Source organism: Chiloscyllium punctatum, chromosome 3 (genome assembly GCF_047496795.1).
Source record: "Chiloscyllium punctatum isolate Juve2018m chromosome 3, sChiPun1.3, whole genome shotgun sequence".
Lineage (NCBI taxonomy): Eukaryota > Metazoa > Chordata > Chondrichthyes > Orectolobiformes > Hemiscylliidae > Chiloscyllium > Chiloscyllium punctatum.
In genome coordinates this window covers 34,321,214-34,342,136 of record NC_092741.1, presented here as the reverse complement: position 1 = coordinate 34,342,136, position 20,923 = coordinate 34,321,214, and the positions used below count along the sequence as shown (strand labels likewise).

The 20,923-nt window shown below is 42.8% G+C and overlaps 1 protein-coding gene across 8 annotated transcripts in view; it reads right to left on the bottom strand.

Moving 5' to 3' along the window:
- Positions 1–8,205: 8,205 nt before the first annotated feature.
- Positions 8,206–20,923, bottom strand: part of rmdn2 (regulator of microtubule dynamics 2) — a 123,715-nt gene continuing 110,997 nt past the window's right edge. For 2 of the 8 annotated variants that reach the window (XM_072551381.1, XM_072551383.1), the window contains 3 exons: positions 16,775–16,794; positions 16,542–16,619; positions 8,629–8,765 (listed from right to left, as the gene is read on the bottom strand). In XM_072551381.1, coding sequence (XP_072407482.1) covers positions 16,583–16,619; positions 16,775–16,794 — 57 coding nt within the window. In that variant the 3' untranslated portion in view covers positions 8,629–8,765; positions 16,542–16,582. Of the gene's footprint in view, positions 8,766–16,541; positions 16,620–16,740; positions 16,795–20,923 lie in introns of all 8 variants that reach the window. The other 6 variants (XM_072551378.1, XM_072551379.1, XM_072551386.1 and 3 more) reach the window with 6 other exon arrangements.

The window sequence follows — 20,923 nt, the reverse complement described above, 5'->3', positions numbered from 1 at the left end:
AAAGCTATCTCATACCCACTTTTTTGCCCTCCTGATTTCCCTCTTAAATATACTCCTAACTGCCCCTATCCTCCTCTAGGGATTCACTCAATCCATGCTGTTCATACCTGACATATTCTTCCTTCTTTTCCTTGACCAGAACCTCAATTTCTCTAGACATCCAGCATTCCTTATATCTACCAGCCTTGCCCTTCACCCTAACAGGGCCATACTGTTCCCGGACTCTCATTTTGAAGGCTTTCCATTTTCCATTCATCCCTTTACCTCCAAATATCTGTCCCCAATCAACTTTTGAAAGTTCTTGCATAATTCAAATTTTGCCTTCCTCCAATTCAGAATTCTAATTTTTAAATGGTCTATCCTTTTCCATAACTATTTTAAAACTAATACAATTATGATCACTTGCCCCAAAGTGCTTCCCCCACTGACACCTCAGTCACTTGCCCTGCCTTACGACTCATTGCACCAAATGGCCTATATAACTTCTGACAGAAGATGTAGTAGCCATGTTAGAGACGATGTCAAGATCCAGGAACGTTGCTTTTGAAAGTCCTCGGCTACTCTGGATCCACTTTTGGTGCATTCAGAACATAGATTTAAAGATGGAAAAGTTTTCCATTCCATTACATATGACCTCATGAAATTGCCCTCTTACATATATACAGATGATTTCTGATAAAATTCAGCCAAGTCTCAATTGTTGGTGAGTTTTATGGAGGATTTCACTCCATGAGCCCTTGTGATTCTTCTCATGCTATTCACTGCAGTTCACTTCATTAGCTATCTAACATATGTCTACGGTGCCCTCTTTGTGCTGTCTTTCCTGTGGCCACAAGTGGAAATACTTAGCCAATGCTAGGACCTCCTGAGATTCACAGCATCACTGCAAGTTAAGTGCATAGAACATAGAACATAGAACATAGAACAATACAGCACAGAACAGGCCCTTCGACCCACGATGTTGTGCCGAACTTCTAACCTAGATTAAGCACCCATCCATGTACCTATCCAAATGCCGCTTAAAGGTCGCCAATGAATCTGACTCTACCACTCCCACGGGCAGCGCATTCCATGCCCCCACCAATCTCTGGGTAAAGAACCCACCCCTGACATCTCCCCTATACCTTCCACCTTTCACCTTAAATTTATGTCCCCTTGTAACACTCTGTTGTACCCGGGGAAAAAGTTTCTGACTGTCTACTCTATCTATTCCTCTGATCATCTTATAAACCTCTATCAAGTCACCCCTCATCCTTCGCCGTTCCAACGAGAAAAGGCCGAGAACTCTCAACCTATCCTCGTACGACCTACTCTCCATTCCAGGCAACATCCTGGTAAATCTTCTCTGCACCCTCTCCAAAGCTTCCACATCTTTCCTAAAGTGAGGCGACCAGAACTGCACACAGTACTCCAAATGTGGCCTAACCAAAGTCCTGTACAGCTGCAACATCACTTCACGACTCTTGAATTCAATCCCTCTGCTAATGAACGATAATACTCCATAGGCCTTCTTACAAACTCTATCCACCTGAGTGGCAACCTTCAAAGATCTATGTACATAGACCCCAAGATCCCTCTGTTCCTCCACCTGACCAAGAACCCTACCATTAACCCTGTATTCCGCATTCTTATTTGTTCTTCCAAAATGGACAACCTCACACTTGGCAGGGTTGAACTCCATCTGCCACTCCTCAGCCCAGCTCTGCATCATATCTAAGTCCCTCTGCAGCCGACAACAGCCCTCCTCACTGTCCACAACTCCACCTATCTTCGTATCATCTGCAAATTTACTGACCCACCCTTCGACTCCCTCATCTAAGTCATTAATAAAAATTACAAACAGCAGAGGACCCAGAACTGATCCCTGCGGAACTCCACTTGTAACTGGACTCCATGCTGAATATTTACCATCTACCACCACTCTCTGCCTTCGACCGGTTAGCCAGTTTTCTATCCAATTGGCCAAATTTCCCTCTATCCCATGCCTCCTGACTTTCCGCATAAGCCTACCATGGGGAACCTTATCAAATGTGTTGTGAACAAAGTCAAGCATGATCAGATCTGTCGTACATGGTTCTTGAAATGGTAGCTGCAAGTTAGCTTCACACTTTGCTGACAGGGAGATGAAGGTTCTCATGTCCAGGATGGTGCAGAGGAGGGCTGTCCTCTTTCTTCAGGGTTGCCAGAGGAGACCATGATACCAGATCCTACAAACTTGGTCTGAAGTTGCCATCCAGGTTAGTGTAGTGTCCATAGTCCAAGGGAGTTTTTCCAGAAGGTCAATGACCTTTTATGCTGTGCGAGGGTAAGTGCCACTATATTTTCTCTAATCACTCTCATTAATTCTACCACTGCACCAACTTCCCACTGAGGCTCATGGTCTACCAACTTGAAATTGCATACATCTCTGTCACCCATCCCAACCAATAACATCTCCCCAGCATACTAACCCTGCATTCTCTCTGTGTTGCCAAGTCATTCATTCAGGACAGTTTCCCAACCTAAACTTGAACTAAAAGCTGTGACAGCCGTTTGTATTACACTCAATCCCTCTCTCTCGCATTCTCGGAGGAAATGACCCATGATAAGATGAAGAGTGCCAAGGTGGGTGGTGGTGTGCTCAACATCTCTCAGAGGACAGAATTCTTGACTTTGAAGGAGAAGTGCATTCCCACTTGTAGTGATGTCAAAATATCCATGGTCTAACAACCAAGAAAAAAATCATCGTCCTTTGATGCACTGTCTTTCATTACTGCTACTGTGAACATTTTCTTAACATGCCCATCCTTAACATTCTTATACCTCTATTTTCACACTCACACTCATTCTCTCTTTTGTCTCCAGAGGTACCAGTGGCATCTGCACATAGTCTCCAGCATCAAGAGAATGGCCCTGCAGCAGAGGATGCTCCAGGAAAGCTGCTTCCTGCACCCCCCCACCCCCCCCACCCCCACCTAGCTCAGATATTGGCATCTCAGTATTAACTTTAGCTAGATTAGAGTTGGGAACACATGCTAGTGAGCACATCATTGCCAGGTTTCTGCAGTTGGTCAAGAAAGAAACACCCCAGATCGCTGGCACTTGGAGTGCTGCAGGAGTCTAGGCACCAGCACAGCTCGCCCCAGACTGGAATGGATCTTATGGTGACAGCCATTAAAAATTTCATCCAAATACACACACAGACACAGGAGCAACCAGCAGATTTGTTGGAGGTACTGGGAAAATTGACTCAAAGGTTAGAGGTCTCCACCAACATTTTTTGAACCACATTGCCTCTGGCAATGTAAGTATCTGGCTAGCTCCATGGACAGATTAACACCAGTCATAGAACAATACAGCACAGAACAGGCCCTTTGGCCCTTGATGTTGCGCCAACCTGTGAACTAATCTAAGCTCATCCCCTACACTATCCCATCATCCATGTGCTTATCAAAGGATTGTTTAAATCTCCCTAATTTGGCTGAGTTAATTACATTGACAGGAAGGGCATTCCACGCCCTTATCACTCTCTGAGTAAAGAATCTGCCTTTGACATCTGTCTTAAATCGATTACCCCTCAATTTGTAGTTATGCCCCCTCGTACAAGCTGATGTCATCATCCTAGGAAAAAGACTTTCACTGTCTACCTAATTCTCTGATGATCTTATATGTCTCTATCAATCCCCTCTCAGCCACCTCCTTTCCAATGAGAACAGACCCAAGTCTCTCAGCCTTTCCTCATAAGGCCTTCCCTCCAGACCAGGCAATATCCTCATAAATCTCCTCTGCTTCTTTTCCAATGCTTCCACATTCTTCCTGTAATGGGGTGACCAGCACTATACACAATATTCCAAGTGTGGCTGCATTAGCATTTTGTATAGCTGCAGCATGACATTATGGCTCCGGAACTCAATCACTCTACCAGTAAAACCTAACACACCGTATGCCTTCTTAACAGCACTATCAACCTGGATGGCAACTTTCCAGGATCTATGTACACGGACTCCAAGATCCCTCTGCACATCCACAATACCAAGAATCTTCCCACTGACCCAGTATTCTGCCTTCCAGTTATTCTTCCCAAAATGAATCACCTCACATTTAGCTGCATTGAACTCCATTTGCCACTTCAGCCCAATTCTGCAGATTACACAAGTCCCCCTGCAACCTGCAACATTCTTCTACACTCCACTACTCCATTGACTTTAGTGCTATCTGCAAACTTACTCACCCATTCACCTATGTTTGTGTCTAAGTCACTTATATAAATAACAAGCAGCAGTGGTCCCAAAACAGATCCTTGTGGCACACCACTAGTAACCAGACTCCAGGCTGAATATTTTCCATCAACCACCACTCACTGCCTTCTTACAGAAAGCCAGTTTCTAATCCAAACTGCTAAATCACCCTCAATCCCATGCCTCTGCATTTTCTCCAACAGTCTACCATGTGGAACCTTATCAAAAGGCTTCACTGAAGTCCATGTATACCACGTCAACTGCCCTACCCTTATCCACATGCTGGGTCACCTTCTCAAAAAACTCAAATGAGATTTGTGAGTCATGACCTGCCCTTGATGAAACCATGTTGACTATGTGCAATCAAATTGTTGCTTGCTAGATGAGTATACATCCTATCTCTTATAATCCTTTCCAAAAGTTTTCCTATAACAGACGTATGGCTCACTGGTCTATAATTACCTGGGTCATCACTACTGCCCTTCTTGAACAAGGGCACATTTGCAATCCTGTAGACAATGATGACTCAAAGATCAAAGCCAAGGGTTCCAACATCTCCTCCTTAACTTCCCAGAGAATCTTTGGATAAATCCCATCTGGCCCAGGGGACTTGTCCATTTTCACTCCTTCTAAAATTGATAACACCTCTTCCTTGCTAACCTCTATCCTTTCTAGTCTAATATCTCGTAGCTCATTCTTCTCTAACAATATTCTCCTTTTCCTGAGTGAAAAGCGATGAGAAATATTTGTTTAGCACCTCTCCAATTTCGACAGGGTCCACACACAATGTCCCACTTCTGTCTCTGACTGGCCCTATTCCTACCAGAGTCAACCTTTTATTCCTCACATACCTACAGAAAGCTTTAGGGTTCTCCTTTATTCTATTTGCTAAAGACTGCTCAGATCCGCTCTTTGCTCTTAACTCTCTCTTTAAATCCTTCCTAGCTGATCTGTAGCTCTCCATCACCTCATCTGAACCATCTCGTCTCATCGTCACATAAGCCTCCTTCTTCCATTTAACAAAAGATACAATTTCTGTAGTAAACCACAGTTCCCTTACCTTGTCATTTCTTCCCTGCCTGACAGGGACATACCTATCAAGGACATGCAATATCTGATCCTTAAAGCAGCTCCACATTTCGATTGTCCCCATCCCCTGCATTTTGCTACCCCCTTCTATGCATCCTAAGTCTTGCCTAATTGCATCATAATTGCCCTTGCCCCATCGCCAATTCCTGCCTTGTGACATATATCTATCCCTTTCAATCGCTAAGCTAAACGTAACTGAATTATGGTCACGCTTTTCAAAGTGTTCACCTATAACTAAATTAAACACCTGGCCTGGTTCATTACCAAGCACCAGGTCCAGTGTGGCCTCCCCTCTTGTCAGCCTTTCAATATACTGTTTCAGAAAACTCTCCTGCATACATTTGACAAACATTGTTCCATCCGACATACGAGAGTGAAAACATTTCCAGTCAATGTTGGGGAAGTTAAAGTCCCCTGTAATGATCACCCTGTTTTTTCATTCCTGTGCAGAATCATTTTGCCAATCCTCTCTTCCACCTCCCTGGAACTCCGCGGAGGCCTATAAAAAAACTCCCAGCAGTGTGACCTCTCCTCTCCTGTTTCTAACCTCAGCCCATACTACCTCAGTAGATGAGTCCTCATCAAAAGTTCTTTCAGCCACCATTATATTATCCTTGACTAACAAGACCACACCTCCTCCTCTTTTACTGCCTTACCTGTTCTTAATGAAAGATCTAAACCCTGGAACCTACAACATCCATTCCTGATCCTGCTCTATCCATGTCTGCAAAATGGCCAAAACATCGAAATTAGATTAGATTACTTTAGATTAGATTAGATTAGATTACTTACAGTGTGGAAACAGGCCCTTCGGCCCAACAAGTCCACACCGCACCCGCCGAAGCGCAACCCACCCATACCCCTACATCTACACCTTACCTAACACTATGGGCAATTTAATATAGCCAATTCACCTGACCTGCACATCTTTGGAGTGTGGGAGGAAACCGGAGCACCCGGAGGAAACTCACGCAGACACGGGGAGAACGTGCAAACTCCACACAGAGAGTCACCTGAGGCGGGAAATGAACCCGGATCTCTGGTGCTGTGAGGCAGCAGTGCTAAATCCCAAGTACCTATCCATGCTGCAAGCTCACCTACCTTATTTTGGATACTTCTGGCATTGAAGTAGGCACACTTCAAACCAGCTTGCTGTCTGCCAGCACAATTCTGTGATCGTGAAAGGAGTAGAGTCCTAGGACCAGCATACTCAGTGTCTGCTGGATATGCACACTGGCTTGCGTTCCATTACCCTAGCCATTGGTACTCAGCATCAGTGTGGGTGGGGGGGGTGGGGGGGTGGCGGTGTGGAGTGGATGTAGTTAGTGGTAATTGTGAAGTATAACTTCACTCTAGGCACCCCTTTTTCACAGGGTACAAGATACTCAGCTTCAGAGGAACTATATACAGGCTCTCCAGAACTCTACACCTCAGACAGACAATCTAGAGGTGGCCAGGCCTTCTATCTTCACCCTGCTTGTCACTCTCAATTCTGTGTAAGTTCAAACTAAGGATGATTACCCTGGGCATACTCAGCAAGTCTAGGTCCTCTAGCCACAAATGTGCTGATATGCTGGATAGCATCACATGGTAATCTGACCAAACATCCAGGGCCAACAGGTTCCACTACAGGGTAGGCTTCTTCCACATCAGTTGCGGACACTGGGACTTCACCTAGATTGTATCGGACGGAAAGGAAAACAATATTCCACTGTAATCAATTTATCACATTTGTAAATGTGTTCACTTTTCATTTACCTTGTTGGCTTCAATGAAAGGAGGTGTTGCATTGCAGATATGCTGGACAGCATCACATGGTGATCTGACCTCAAGACTAAGAACTACTCTCCTTAGACTTTGAGATGTGGTCATTTTGTTCTGTATATGCTGAATATTTGCCACATCAGATGCTAACATGTGATGTAGATGTGACATTGATATAGCGCAGTGCTGTAAAACATGACCAATGCCCCCCATTGATCATTGCTGACAACTATTAAGCCATCTGGCTGTCTGCAATTAAAGAAAAAGCAAAACAGAATGACTGTGATCCTTTAGGCTCTAGCTGAGGGAATAAAGCAGGAAAAGATAAGGCAAGACTAAGATGCTGTGAGAATCCAAGGCGGTAAAGTGAGTAAGTGCTGAAACAGCGAGTGAGAAGCCCTGATATGCACATTGGTTAAATCCATGAGATGGATTCCTATCCTTGTCAGCAACATGCCCTGGCAGCAGCATTACAAAGAAAGGTACCGATACTCTCCAAAGTGCAGACAGAAGTGCAGAACTATATTTTAAGTTGGTTGGAGATGTGCCATGAGGATGCAGACAGGCTCATATGTGTCTGATGTCAACCTTTGTATACTGGTGGGTGTAGGTGGTTGTCCATTAAGCATGCCCAGAGATGCTGGAGACTGCTGTAAAAGGTGGAAGCCTGGAACAGTAAATGGCGAGCTGGAACTGAAGGCATCCATTCTGACTTTCATGTCAGAAATTGTAGCAACTAACTTTTCTGTGATGTATGAGAGAATAGAAAATGGCATATCAATGAATCAAAATTAGGTAATAATTGCATGTTAATGCACACCAATTAATGCCTCTCACCACCAACAAGCAGGATTCTCAACCTAATGTTCAAAACGTGGATGCAGAATTGGACTATTCTTATTTCAAATCGAGACTCACACTTTAAAATTCTCACTACAGTTTGCCAAATGACTTGCTAATGTCCTAGTCACTCAGGGACTGGGACAATAATATTTTTTCATACAGTTGAGCGAAAAATCTAAATAAAGAACTTTTCTAATTCATGACAAATTTGTTTTTACCCCCTCTAGTACAGAAATATCCATTTTTGTTTTGTAACACAGAAAATTGAAACTTCACACCCAGTACACAGATTTTATACTTTATTAAGTTTGGAAAAACTGATTAGTCATTTTTTAAATACAGTATGTCTAAATATAATTTGAAAATCCTTATGTGATTATAATTATGCCTTTCTTCATACCAAGTGTTTAAAAAATGTCAGTTTCAAATCATCATTACTGTCTTTGGAACTTTTCTTCATAAAAGACATTTGTAGTGGTGTCTGCACACTACTAAAAATAACCATGTCCACGGATTTTACAGTCATTGCGGAGATCATAATTCTACTTAGACTATATCTTCTGATTTAGCCCATCATCATTTTTCAGGATATGTACATTCAGTTCCACTGACATTTTCAACGTTAATCTTATTTGGATTAATTTCAAAATCTTTGAACTCAGACTGAATCAATAAATACATTGATTGAAGCAAACACCAAAGAAATTATCTTTAGTTCTGAATGTAACCCATTCCCTTCCTCAATGTCAATCATGACACCACTCAAATGTTTCAGAACTCCAAGTAAAGAAATGAAGTTTATTGCTTGAGAAGAGACAGCAGGCTTTCTAATTCTTCCTGAGTTTCTTGTTCCTGTGGAAAGGAGAGGACAGTATACATAATAATGCTTAATCAATACTTCAGTGTTGTTGGGTCAAAGCCCTGGAACTTCCTCCCTAATGGTATTATGGGTCTACCATGGACTGCAGTGGTTCAAGTTGGCAGTTCACCACCACCTTCTCAAGAGCAACCAAGTCAGGTGATAAAATATTGGCCCAGCCAGTGATGCTCACATCTCAGAAATTAATAAAAAGTTTAAACTCACTTACTGTATACTGGCATATTCCTATATAGCAATATTACTTTTATCATACTAATGTAAAGGAAGAGGTTTTTAAGTGCTTCTTCTTCAGTTGTCACATTTCACAACATTAGTGAACATGGCTCACAGACTCTAATAATAACCAATATCTTGGTGATGTTCTCAAATCTTGTACTTGTACTGTTTATTAAGCAGCTAGTCTGCATCGTTTCCTTCTTGTTCTGCTGCCCTCACTTTTACCAGTCACTATCAAATATTCTAGGTTTTCTCTCAAGTCAATGGCCAAGGAATTACAATTGTTCTTTGGCAATCATTTGTAAATGTTCTCCTGCATGTTCGCTTTTCTTAAAACACCCTTATTAGTTGAGTGTGTTGTCCAACTAACCCTCAACATAATCTCAGAAAAACAATCTCTGAGACCTTCAATTTATCACCCATTATTTCATTTTCAAACTTCACCAACTTTATAATGTTGACCAGATGTAATATTTTAACAATAGCATTCTGCTTTTCATAGAGATGGTGTTATTGTTAAAAAGGTCTTACATTTTAGTGAAAGCTTGCTTTGCATTTGATATGCACTTCCTAATATCTTGTTCACATTTTCCATTGGATATTATAAACCTAACTATATAAGAAATAGTTTTATTTCCAAGTACTTCACATTGATAGAAAGAAGTGAACATTTGCCAAGGTGGAAAAAGGGAACAAGTAGAGAAGTGGACTGAGCACTGAGATAGCAAGCATGCAGAAAAATCTACAGGAGTTGCAGAGTCAGGAGATTTGTGGTTGAAATAACAAATAAGGTAAAGCAGAAAAGCAAGTCAGAGGAATTAAAGGCTTGTATGTCAACAACCAAGCATCAAAGGACAAAACCAAGTTACCAAAGACCATGGAACAGCAAGAAACCAATTTTCATGAACAATTCATATGAAATTCTTATTATGATCTATAAATAACTAAAGGAAAAGCCGAAAAATATTTTCATTTCATCCTGAACATGTGAAGCAGAAAGTGTTCAGTGGTTAATCATATTTGCTGGTCTGTAGATTAGTCAGGAGATGCCAAGTTCAAACAGTACTCTGCTCAGACAGCATGTTGAATGTCACAATCAGTTTTACTCTAAGTTATTCATGAAAATTGAAGTAATGAAAACAATGTAGGAATAGCAATGAAATTAATCAATAGAGTCAAATAATTGAGTTATCTGGAAATACTAGTATAATTAAAATTCTTTACACTTGAAAGGAGAGATAATAGGCAGCAGCATAAAGTTTACAAGCTATTAAAAAGCAGAGAAATGGTTAAATTTTGAATGTTACTTCAACAACTGCCAACAAAACAGAATAAGTGGAACACAAGTTAAAGCTAGTGAAAAGAAAATTAAGTCAAAAAGAATCACACAAAGACTGATTATCAATTTGCCTTTTGGATGAGGTTGCAGAAGTAAAAACCACACACTTATCTAAACTCAACAAGGTCATGGCAAGAGAATGATGGAAGGTCTCTGTTTTCTGGATGAATTAGCCAAGATTGACTAAATGGACTCTCTCAGGCATATAGTCAGAAATCTACACTTCAAACAGTAACTGTTACATGATACTCATTTTTCAATTATTCTCCATGTGGTCACATTAACAAAGTTTGTGCTATCTTCCTAATGAAGGCCTTTTGCCCGAAATGTTGATTTTCCTGCTCCTCGGATGCTGCCTGACCTGCTGTGCTTTTCCAGCACCACACTCTTGACTGTAATCTCCAGCATCTGCATTACTCACTTTCACCTATCTATTTCTATTAATGCATATTTATACCTATACATTAGTTTCAGGTTGCAAGAATAAATAAATTTCAATTGTTGATCTGGAGCAATTTATAATATTTGGTTTTTCTCAATGCCATAAAACAGGAAGTGAAAGTTGACTCTTTCAATTTGGCATTGAAATACTATTGCATACCTTTAGAATAGTTATTTACTCACTGAAAAGCAAAAGGATTCTCGTTCATTAAATAAATGTTGTCTTAATACAAAAATGGGTTAATCACTAAAATCATTTCTACAAATTCAAAATATTGCATAAAGAACAATTAAAGGATTGTGCAAAAATATCTTGGGCTATTCCAATATTTCAGGCACTGTCATCATGTACTTCACATTAACCTCTCTCATTATACACCTACATGTAGTCTGATTTCAGTCAAATGAGAATAAACACCTGTAACCATTGGTATTAGTGATGGTCTTCAACCACCAACAGCCACTTGGTGAAAGCCCATGATTCTGAGGGGAAGCAGAATGTCAGCAAACATGTGCTTTCTAATTCAAGGGCATGAGATCCATTGTCTTTTTCATTGCAACTTGATTGAGGCAACAAAACCATGTTACATAGTTATTCAAGCCTATACCATGTACTTTTCTCTTCCAAGACTGCTCACTTTTCCAGGATAACTTTGGAATGCAAAAATAATCAAAAGCTTCCTTTTTCTATCACCATCAATCTTTGAAAACACTTCTCACTTTCTCCCTTATCCTCACCTGTATCAAAAATTTTAAAAAAGGAGCTCAGGAATGTGTTTGATAGCTGCAAATGTGGATCTCGGATGAATTGTTGCCTTTTCTGCAGCCAGGTTTAAAGATGTCATTGAGCATTTCAGAGAGCTTGGAAGCATGAATGTGATCAACCAGCAATCATGCTCCTTATTGGTCCCAATGATGTGGGTGGAATAAATTGAAGGAGCTAGGAAAGAAACCAGCAGAAAGGATTGCAAAGGAAATAGTCTCTAGATTACTCCCTCTGCCAAGCTAATGAATATAAGAGTAGGAGGATAGAGAAGATAAATATGTGGTTGATGAAGTGATGCACGAAAGAACTATAAATGTTTAAAATGAAAAACATCCCAAAGGTATTTTTTCTAAAAACAGATAAAAGCAATAATGAAGTTCATAAGCAGCAGTAACAGAAAACAATTGAGAAAATTTTAAAAAATTATAAGAAATAATTCAAATATAACTTATTTCCTTCTATTCTGAAAGGGACTGAAAACAATGCTGGACCATGATAATTAGGCTGTTGACCTGAGTTTTACAAGCAAGTGCTAATTGTTCATGCATTACTTTGACTACAGCTGAAGTCACAGCCATAACTAGATGCTACCCTGCGGTATATATATATATTCACTTCCATAGATATCAGGGACAGAAACTTTGGTTAATTTTCCTCTCAAGGATCCAAAAATTTGAAAGTCAATTGTATCTTTATTGCTACCAAATGCAGGGAATGTTACAGTATTCCATGGTGTATACCAGGATGTGGATGCAATAATTGACTGCTTTAATTTAAAGCAGCAATACCATCCTATTATTAACATCATTCATAATACCTACCCAGATAAAACCAACACTTACATGATGCATTTAACAGCTGCTCTGCAGCATTCCATCATGGTGGTAAAAGCAAAATAAAACATTCAAGACACCATCCACAATATTGCATTTTTAATATATTGGAAGCAAAAGCAGAAAATGTGTCTAGATGAGGCTAATATCACTTATGAAATCAATGAAGCCAAGCAGTTCAACAATAATAATTAAAAGAGTGATTCAAATAATAAAAGTCTGCAAGTTTAAACAGTCACAAAGTAAAGTCCAATAAGGAAAGTGAAGGCCTAGTATATGATCACTAGACTATTAATCTGGAGACCCAGGTAACGTCCTGCCAAGTTCCAGCACTGTGCGTTCAGTATCCAGTTATAACATGACAGGCAGGATTTCCACAATCTTTAGAGCTTCCCTGGATTCAAATTCCCCATGACAGATGGTGGAATGTGAATTCAATAAAAATCTGAATTAAAAGTTTAATGATAACCATAAAATCAAAGTTGATGGTCAGGAAAAACCCATCCAATTCACGAATGTGCCATCTAGTCTTATCTAGTCTGGCCTACACTTGACTCTGACCCACAACAAGTGGTTGACCTTCAACTGTCCTTTGATCAATTAGGGATGGGCAATGAATGTTGCCCTAGCCAGGGACAACCACATCTTATGAATGAATCTTTAAAATATAAATTCCTAGGCAGTGCACACGAATACTGATTACAACTTTGCCAGAATATCTTCTGAAATAAACAATCTTAGGAGCATGTATGAAAGGGTCAAAAAGGAACAAGTTCATTAGGAAAAGGGGCTCCAGTGAAAACAAAAACAAGGGAGCTAATCACCAACTGCACTAAATTGTTAGAGATATGAATGACATATTATCTCGAGTTCTACTTGAGTGGGAATACAAGGGAGCTCTAAACATTTCCGAAATCCTGCCTGTCATGATAAAACTAGATATTGAACACAGTGCAGGAACTTGGCAAGCTTTGCTTTGAGCAAAGCTGGAGATGCTGACGTTATACTGCCTGACCTTACCAGGCATAGGAAACCAGTATTCTTGCAGCATCTCTGTCTCTGCAAGGGGGCAGGGGGCAGTGCTTCAGAATGTGTGAGATGCAAATATTGTGAGCCTGTACAAACAGCAAGTACACCTGCAGTAACTGCACTAACAATTGAGGCCACTGCCCTGCTGAACAGCTTTGATAAAGCATTTATTGCAAACTTTAGTTGAATACAATGCAAATCCCTGTGAGGTTTCAGAAAAGGATAGTCTAAAATGACATTTCCATAGTCTAGCAACTGCATGAGAAATGCCATGAACAAAGGAGACCACTATGCATCACATTCATCAATCGCATTGAGGCATTTGACCATGAGAGTAGAGATAGCCTACTTAGCTTGGAAATTACTGGAGAAACTCAGCAGGTCTGGCAGCATCTGTGGAGACAATAAGTCTGTTAACAGGACAAGAATCATTCTGGACTTGAAATATTAATTGTTCCTCTTTCCACAGCTGCTAAACATGCTAAATCTCAGATTTTCAGTATTTTACTGTATTTTGTCTTCAGTCTATTTAAGCTGGACAAAAATGGGTACCAGCCAAAAGCGGCTCAATGTGATCTATTCTTTCCATGAAAAGTTGATGCACAAGTTCTACTTTGAGATCTGCAGAGTGAAGTCAAGCAGGCTTGTATTCTGGCACCAATTAGCACCAACTCTCTGACATACGCCTCTCTTTGTTACTATCATATTCCTTTGGGTTATCCACATGGTGTCCACTTAAAAAACAGAAATTAACAAAAGATGTTCAGCCTTGCCTGTCTAAGATCCAAGACAATAATGTGCCAAATCTTCATTGTGAACTCCATTGATGATGATGTTATTAACATTTAATACTGAAGAAATCTGCAGTGGCAAAAGGACTCTGTTGTGTCTGTAATGAGTTTGTTTTGACCATTTATATCAGAAAATTAAATATTATGGTCCAGGATGTTGTCAAACTGCCATCTATTAGCAATGACAAATGTGACACTGGTGGTTATTAACAGCTTCACATAAGTGGACTCCACAATCACCAGCAATCTTGTCACCTGATGTTAGAATCAACATGTGCTTTACAAAAGATGCAGCTTTTTATATCCAAACTGAGTATGAGATTATGGAACAACAGCAAAACGACTGAGAATAAGAAACTGCAAGTCTTTCAAGCCTACGGCCTCAGCATATTCCTCTTCAGTACTGAGAGACATGGACAATAGATACTAGGCCGTTTCGTCCTTTGCTGTCCCAGACCCAATCTACTGGCAACCCATGGCAGGAAAAGATCCAAACTCAGGTGCTGGAATATGCTAATTCCATCAACATACATTCACCTCAAAATCAATTACTTTTGCTGAGCATTATAGAGCATAGAACGTTACAGCACAGTACAGGTCCTTCGGCCCTCAATGGTGCAGCAGCCTGTGAAACTAATCTGAAGCCAATCTAATCTACACTATTCCAATATCATCCATATGTTTATCCAATGACCATTTAAATATCCTTAAAGTTGGCAAGTCTACTACTGTTGCAGGCAGGGCGTTCCACTCCCTTACTACTCTCTGAGTAAAGAACCTATCTCTGACCTTTGTCCTATATCTATCACCCCTCAAGTTAAAGTTATGTACCACCATGCTAGCCATCATAATCCGAGGAAAAAGGTTCTCACTGTCTACACTATCTAATCCCCTGATCATCTTATATGTCTCTATCTCTCTCCTCCTTCGCTCTAACGAAAACAGCCTCAAGTCCCTCAGCCTTTCTTCATAAGACCTTCCTTCCATACCAAGCAACATCCTGATAAATCGCCTCTGTACCATTTCCAATGCTTCCACATGCTTCCTATAATGCGGTGACCAGAACTGTACACAATACTCTAACTGTGGCTGCACCAGAGTTTTGTACAGCTGCAACGTGACTTCATGGCGTTGAAACTCAATCCCTCTACCAATAAAAGCTAACACACTTTTTATCCTTAACAACCCAGTCAACCTGGATGGGAACTTTCAGGGATCTATGTACACGGACACAGTTTTCTCTGCTCATCTGCACTGCCAAACATCTTACCATTAGCCCAGTACTCCTTCCAAAGCGAATCATCTTACACTTTTCTGCATTAAACTCCATTTACCACCTCTCAGCCTAGCTCTGCAGCTTACCTACATCCCTTTGTAACCTGCAACATCCTTTGTCATTGAACACAACTTCACTGACCTTCGTGTCATCTGCAAATTTACCAACCCATCCTTCTATGTCCTCATCCAGGTCATTTATAAAAATGACAAACAGTTGTGGCCCAAAACACATCTTTGTGATACACCACTCGTAACTGAACTCCAGGATGACCATTTCCCATCAACCACCACCCTCTGGCTTTTCTCAGCTAGCCAATTTCTGATCATTAGGTGTTCACCAGATGATGACAGCTTTATAACAAAAGACCTTACATGCAGTGAGTTGGCCACTGGCCACAATCTTAATGTCCAAATCTCCATTGCAAAGACACTTGAAAATGAGATATAAAGATGGTAAATATTGACACTGACAAATGTCAGACAGCTGTAACCACCGAAGGCTGACTGTTTGGAAGAGCATTGAGAAAGGCAAGCTGAAATACAAAACTCAGATCAACAAATGAAGGATCCAGAAAAAATACAGGCCAGTGAATTTCTTGGCTTAGCAGCTGTCTTCCTCTGCAGCAAATGCAGTGGACTGTTACACCAGATAATACCAAACATAGTTTTGTACCATAATAGTCAACTCTACCACCTTCTGATATGAGAGGCCACCATATGAAGCAGGTAATGTTCCAACATACAAGATCTTGTTAGTATCCACATGTTCATATTTCTAATTGCAGTTATTCAACATTTATGAGAACCACGAATCTTGGACATTTCTTTACCGAAACCAATTCTATTAACCGTCCTGCCCACTTGGTGTCAGATTCAGTTATTCACCTGAGAAATTCAGAGTGTATGGGGAGGATCTTTGCAAATAATATTTACCACAGATTAAATTCTACCTGGAAAATAGATTTTTGTTAACAAAAAGGCAGTGTATGTGTTCTTCAAAATGTTCCACATAGATGGTCTTAACTGCATGAATTGCAAAGATGCAAGTTAAATACCTTTGCATTGTAGGGAAAGGATGCTGCCGTGTCACACCACATTAGTGCATTGTTGGTTTGGCCAAGTTCTCTGTAACACTTAAAGATAAAACAAAATAATTTGTAGAAATAGATCCTAAAGTTGAACAGGATTTTGAGTTTATAAATAGAATTGTTGGTGATATTTCTAAGGCACAATGGAAAACAAATTGGCATCTACCTTTGTTATGTATACACAATTAGTTTTGGAATACCTTGGATGTAGTTCTTCCACCTGGAAAACAGGAAACAAATAAATATTGACATACAGGTTAGACTTAAGAATTATATATGTGAAACACAAAATTACACAAGATGGCGGCAGTGGAGTAGGCAGAATCTGGGCTCCTGTGCCCAGGCTTGTCTTCTTCATCGGCAGACGATTGGGGAGGGGGGGCGGGGGTGGGGGAAGAGAGATGGGGGAAGGAAGATGGGGGGGGGCAGAAGAGAGACGGGGGGGGGGGGGCGAAGAAGAGAGAGAACGGAGGGGGGGGGGGAAGAGAGAGAGACGGGGGGAGGGAAGAGAGAGAGACGGGGGGAGGGAAGAGAGAGAGACGGGGGGAGGGAAGAGAGAGGAGACGGGGGGAGGGAAGAGAGAGAGACGGGGGGAGGGAAGAGAGAGAGACGGGGGGAGGGAAGAGAGAGAGACGGGGGGAGGGAAGAGAGAGAGACGGGGGGAGGGAAGAGAGAGAGACGGGGGGAGGGAAGAGAGAGAGACGGGGGGAGGGAAGAGAGAGAGACGGGGGAGGGAAGAGAGAGAGACGGGGGGAGGGAAGAGAGAGAGACGGGGGGAGGGAAGAGAGAGACGGGGGGAGGGAAGAGAGAGAGACGGGGGGAGGGAAGAGAGAGAGACGGGGGGAGGGAAGAGAGAGAGACGGGGGGAGGGAAGAGAGAGAGACGGGGGGAGGGAAGAGAGAGAGACGGGGGGAGGGAAGAGAGAGAGACGGGGGGAGGAAGAGAGAGAGACGGGGGGAGGGAAGAGAGAGAGACGGGGGGAGGGAAGAGAGAGAGACGGGGGGAGGGAAGAGAGAGAGACGGGGGGAGGGAAGAGAGAGAGACGGGGGGAGGGAAGAGAGAGAGACGGGGGGAGGGAAGAGAGAGAGGACTGGGGGGAGGGAAGAGAGAGAGACGGGGGGAGGGAAGAGAGAGAGACGGGGGGAGGGGAAGAGAGAGAGACGGGGGGAGGGAAGAGAGAGAGACGGGGGGAGGGAAGAGAGAGAGACGGGGGGAGGGAAGAGAGAGAGACGGGGGAGGGAAGAGAGAGAGACGGGGGAGGGAAGAGAGAGAGACGGGGGGGTAAGAGAGAGAGACGGGGGGGGTAAGAGAGAGAGACGGGGGGGGGAAGAGAGACGGGGTGGGGGAGAGAGATGGGGGGAAGAGAGAGGGTGGACTGGGGGGGAATGTGGACGAGGATAGGGGGCTGGGAGGGTGGGGAGTTGGAAGGGGAAGGGGGGAGGGGGAGAGAGGTGATAGGAGTTGGCAAGGGTTTGGGAGGCGTGGCCAATGGGTGGGGCGGGAGAGGGGAGGAGAGGGGAAGTTGGGGAAAGGAGGGAGGGAAGAAGGGGGAGAGATGGGGGTGGGTGAGGGGAAAAGAGGGTGGAGGGAGAGGTGGACGTGGGCGAGGTGGCGAGAGGGATGGGGAGGGATAGAGTATGTGGAGTGGGTGCAGGAGAGGGGGCAGTGGGGAGGGAGGGAATGGGGGCTGGGATAGGAGTGGGAGAGGAGGGAGAGGCGGGGAGAGGGAGAGGGAGAGGCGGGGAGAGGGAGAGGGAGAGGCGGGGAGAGGGAGAGGGAGAGGCGGGGAGAGGGAGAGGGAGAGGGAGAGGCGGGGAGAGGGAGAGGGAGAGGAGAGGCGGGGAGAGGGAGAGGCGGGGAGAGGGAGAGGCGGGGAGAGGGAGAGGCGGGGAGAGGGAGAGGCGGGGAGAGGGAGAGGCGGGGAGAGGGAGAGGCGGGGAGAGGGAGAAAGCTATGCAGACAAAGGGATGGCTAGTGAGTTGGTTGATAGCAAGCAAGGAAAAGAGAAAAGCTGATGGTGGGGACCACAAGTAGGTGAAAGTGGGTTTGCTGTGCTGAAAGCAGCCCAATCTGTGCTGAAAACAGCTTGGGGTGTAGGGGTTGGGTAAAAGACATGGAAGTGGTGTCCAAGCTCTAAAATTAATTAATGATATTGAGTCCTGAAGGCTACAGGGTCCTCAAGTGGAAAATGAAATGCTGTTCTTCCAGTTTTCGCTGAACCTAGCTGGAAATTTTTTTCTCCATAGTAGGGCCGAGATAGAACTGTTGGCCAGGAAGCATGGTGGTGTGTTGAAGTGGTAGGCAACGGGAAGCTTGGAGTCATTTTTACATACAGAATGTAGTTGTTCCACAAAATAGTCACCCTATCTTCATTTTGTCTTCCCAATGTATGGCAGATCACATTGTGATTGCGTCAAGTGTAGATAAATTGCTGCTTCAACTAGACAATGTATTTGGAATCTTGCATGGCAAAAATGGAGGAGGTCAATGGGCAAGTGCTGTATCTTATGTGGTTGCAAGGAAAGGTGCCTTGGGAATGTGAGGTGGTTTTGTGAGTGGAGGAGGACAGGATCAGGGTGCCCCAGAGAGACCAGTCACTATGAAATGCCGACAAGGGAGAGGAATTTTTCTGGTGGTGACATCCTGCTGGAAATGGCAGTTTATGATCCTTTGGATGTAGAAGCTAGTGGGTTGAAAGTGATGACCAGAGGGACCCTATCAGTATTGTGGGAGGGAGAGAAGGGGTGAGGCATAAGTGCAGAAAATTCATTAGACAATGCTTAAGGGTTTGTCAACCACAGTGGCAGGGAATCTTCAGTTGAGGAAAATGATGGACATTTCTGAGACTCTCTGTAGAAGGTGGCATAATCAGAACAGATGTGACACAGTCAGAGAAACTGGGAGAATGGAATTGTGTCCTTATGGGAAGCAGGTTGTGAGGATGTGTAGTCTAGGTAACTGTGGGGGTCAGTGGGTTTCTAGTGGGTATCCATGGCTAGCCTATCTACAGCCATGATGTTGAGACACAGATGTTGAGGAAAGGATGAAAGGAGTCAGACATGTACTCGGTAAAGGTGAGATCAGGGTGAAAATTAGAAACAAAATTAGTTAATTTTCCTAATTCTGAATGAGAGCGGGGAAGCAACATCGACAACTTCATTGATATACTGGAGAAAGCGTTGTTTGAACGGACCCAAGTATGATTAGAATCCTGATCCTGTTGCACACTGCCTACAATTCAAAGTCAGCAGTGCCTTCAAAAGATGCTCAGAAGCTCATGACAAGACAGACAATGTAGTCAGAAGGTCACAGCGGTAGGCAATTAAGCTCTTAAGCCTGCTGCACCATTTCACATGAGCATGGATGATCTCCTCTCAGCCTCAACTCTACTCTCCTGCCTGGTCCACATAACCTTTTAACCCATTACTAATGAAAAATCTAAACATCTCCCTCTTAAATTCAGTGTCCTGGTGTCTGACACACTCTGGGAGAGTGAATTCCACAGATTCCACTTTGAGAGAAGTAATATCTCCTCATCTCTGTTTTAAATTCACCACTATTTAATCTAAAACTATGACCTTTCATTCAAAACTGCCCCACAAAGGTAATCATTCACCTCATGTCTACATTGTCAACCTCCTTTAGCATCTTACAATACTCAATTAGATCTCCTCTCATCCTAAATTCTAGCAAGTATAGGCCTAAACCATTTACTCTCTCCTTATATAAGCCTTTCATCTCTAGAGTTAATCTAGTATGCCTTCTCTAAATTGCCTCCAACGCAATTAGATCCTTCCTGTTCGCAGTAACTCAGATGAAGTGTCACCAGTACTTTGTATTTTGCAACAACACTTCTCTACTTTTATACTTAATTTCTTTAATAATTGATGCCAAAATTCCATTTGCCCTCCTTATTACTTGCTATACCTGCACACTGATTAGATTACTTACAGTGTGGAAACAGGCCCTTCTGCCCAACAAGTCCACACCGACCCGCCGAAGCGCAACCCACCCAGACCCATTTCCCCTACATTTACCCCTTCACCTAACACTATGGGCAATTTAACATGGCTAATTCACTTAACCTGCACATTTTTGGACTGTGGGAGGAAACCGGAACACCCAGAGGAAACCCACGCAGACACGGGGAGAACGTACAAACTCCACACAGAGAGTCACCTGAGGTGGGAATTGAACCCAGGTCTCTGGTGCTGTGACCACTGTGCCACCGTGCCACCCAAATTAGATTTCTGCAACTCATGCACAAGGACATCCAGATTCCTCTGCACTGAAGGTTCTCACCATTTAGACAATAAGTTTCCTTTTTATTTGTCTAACCAAAATGGATA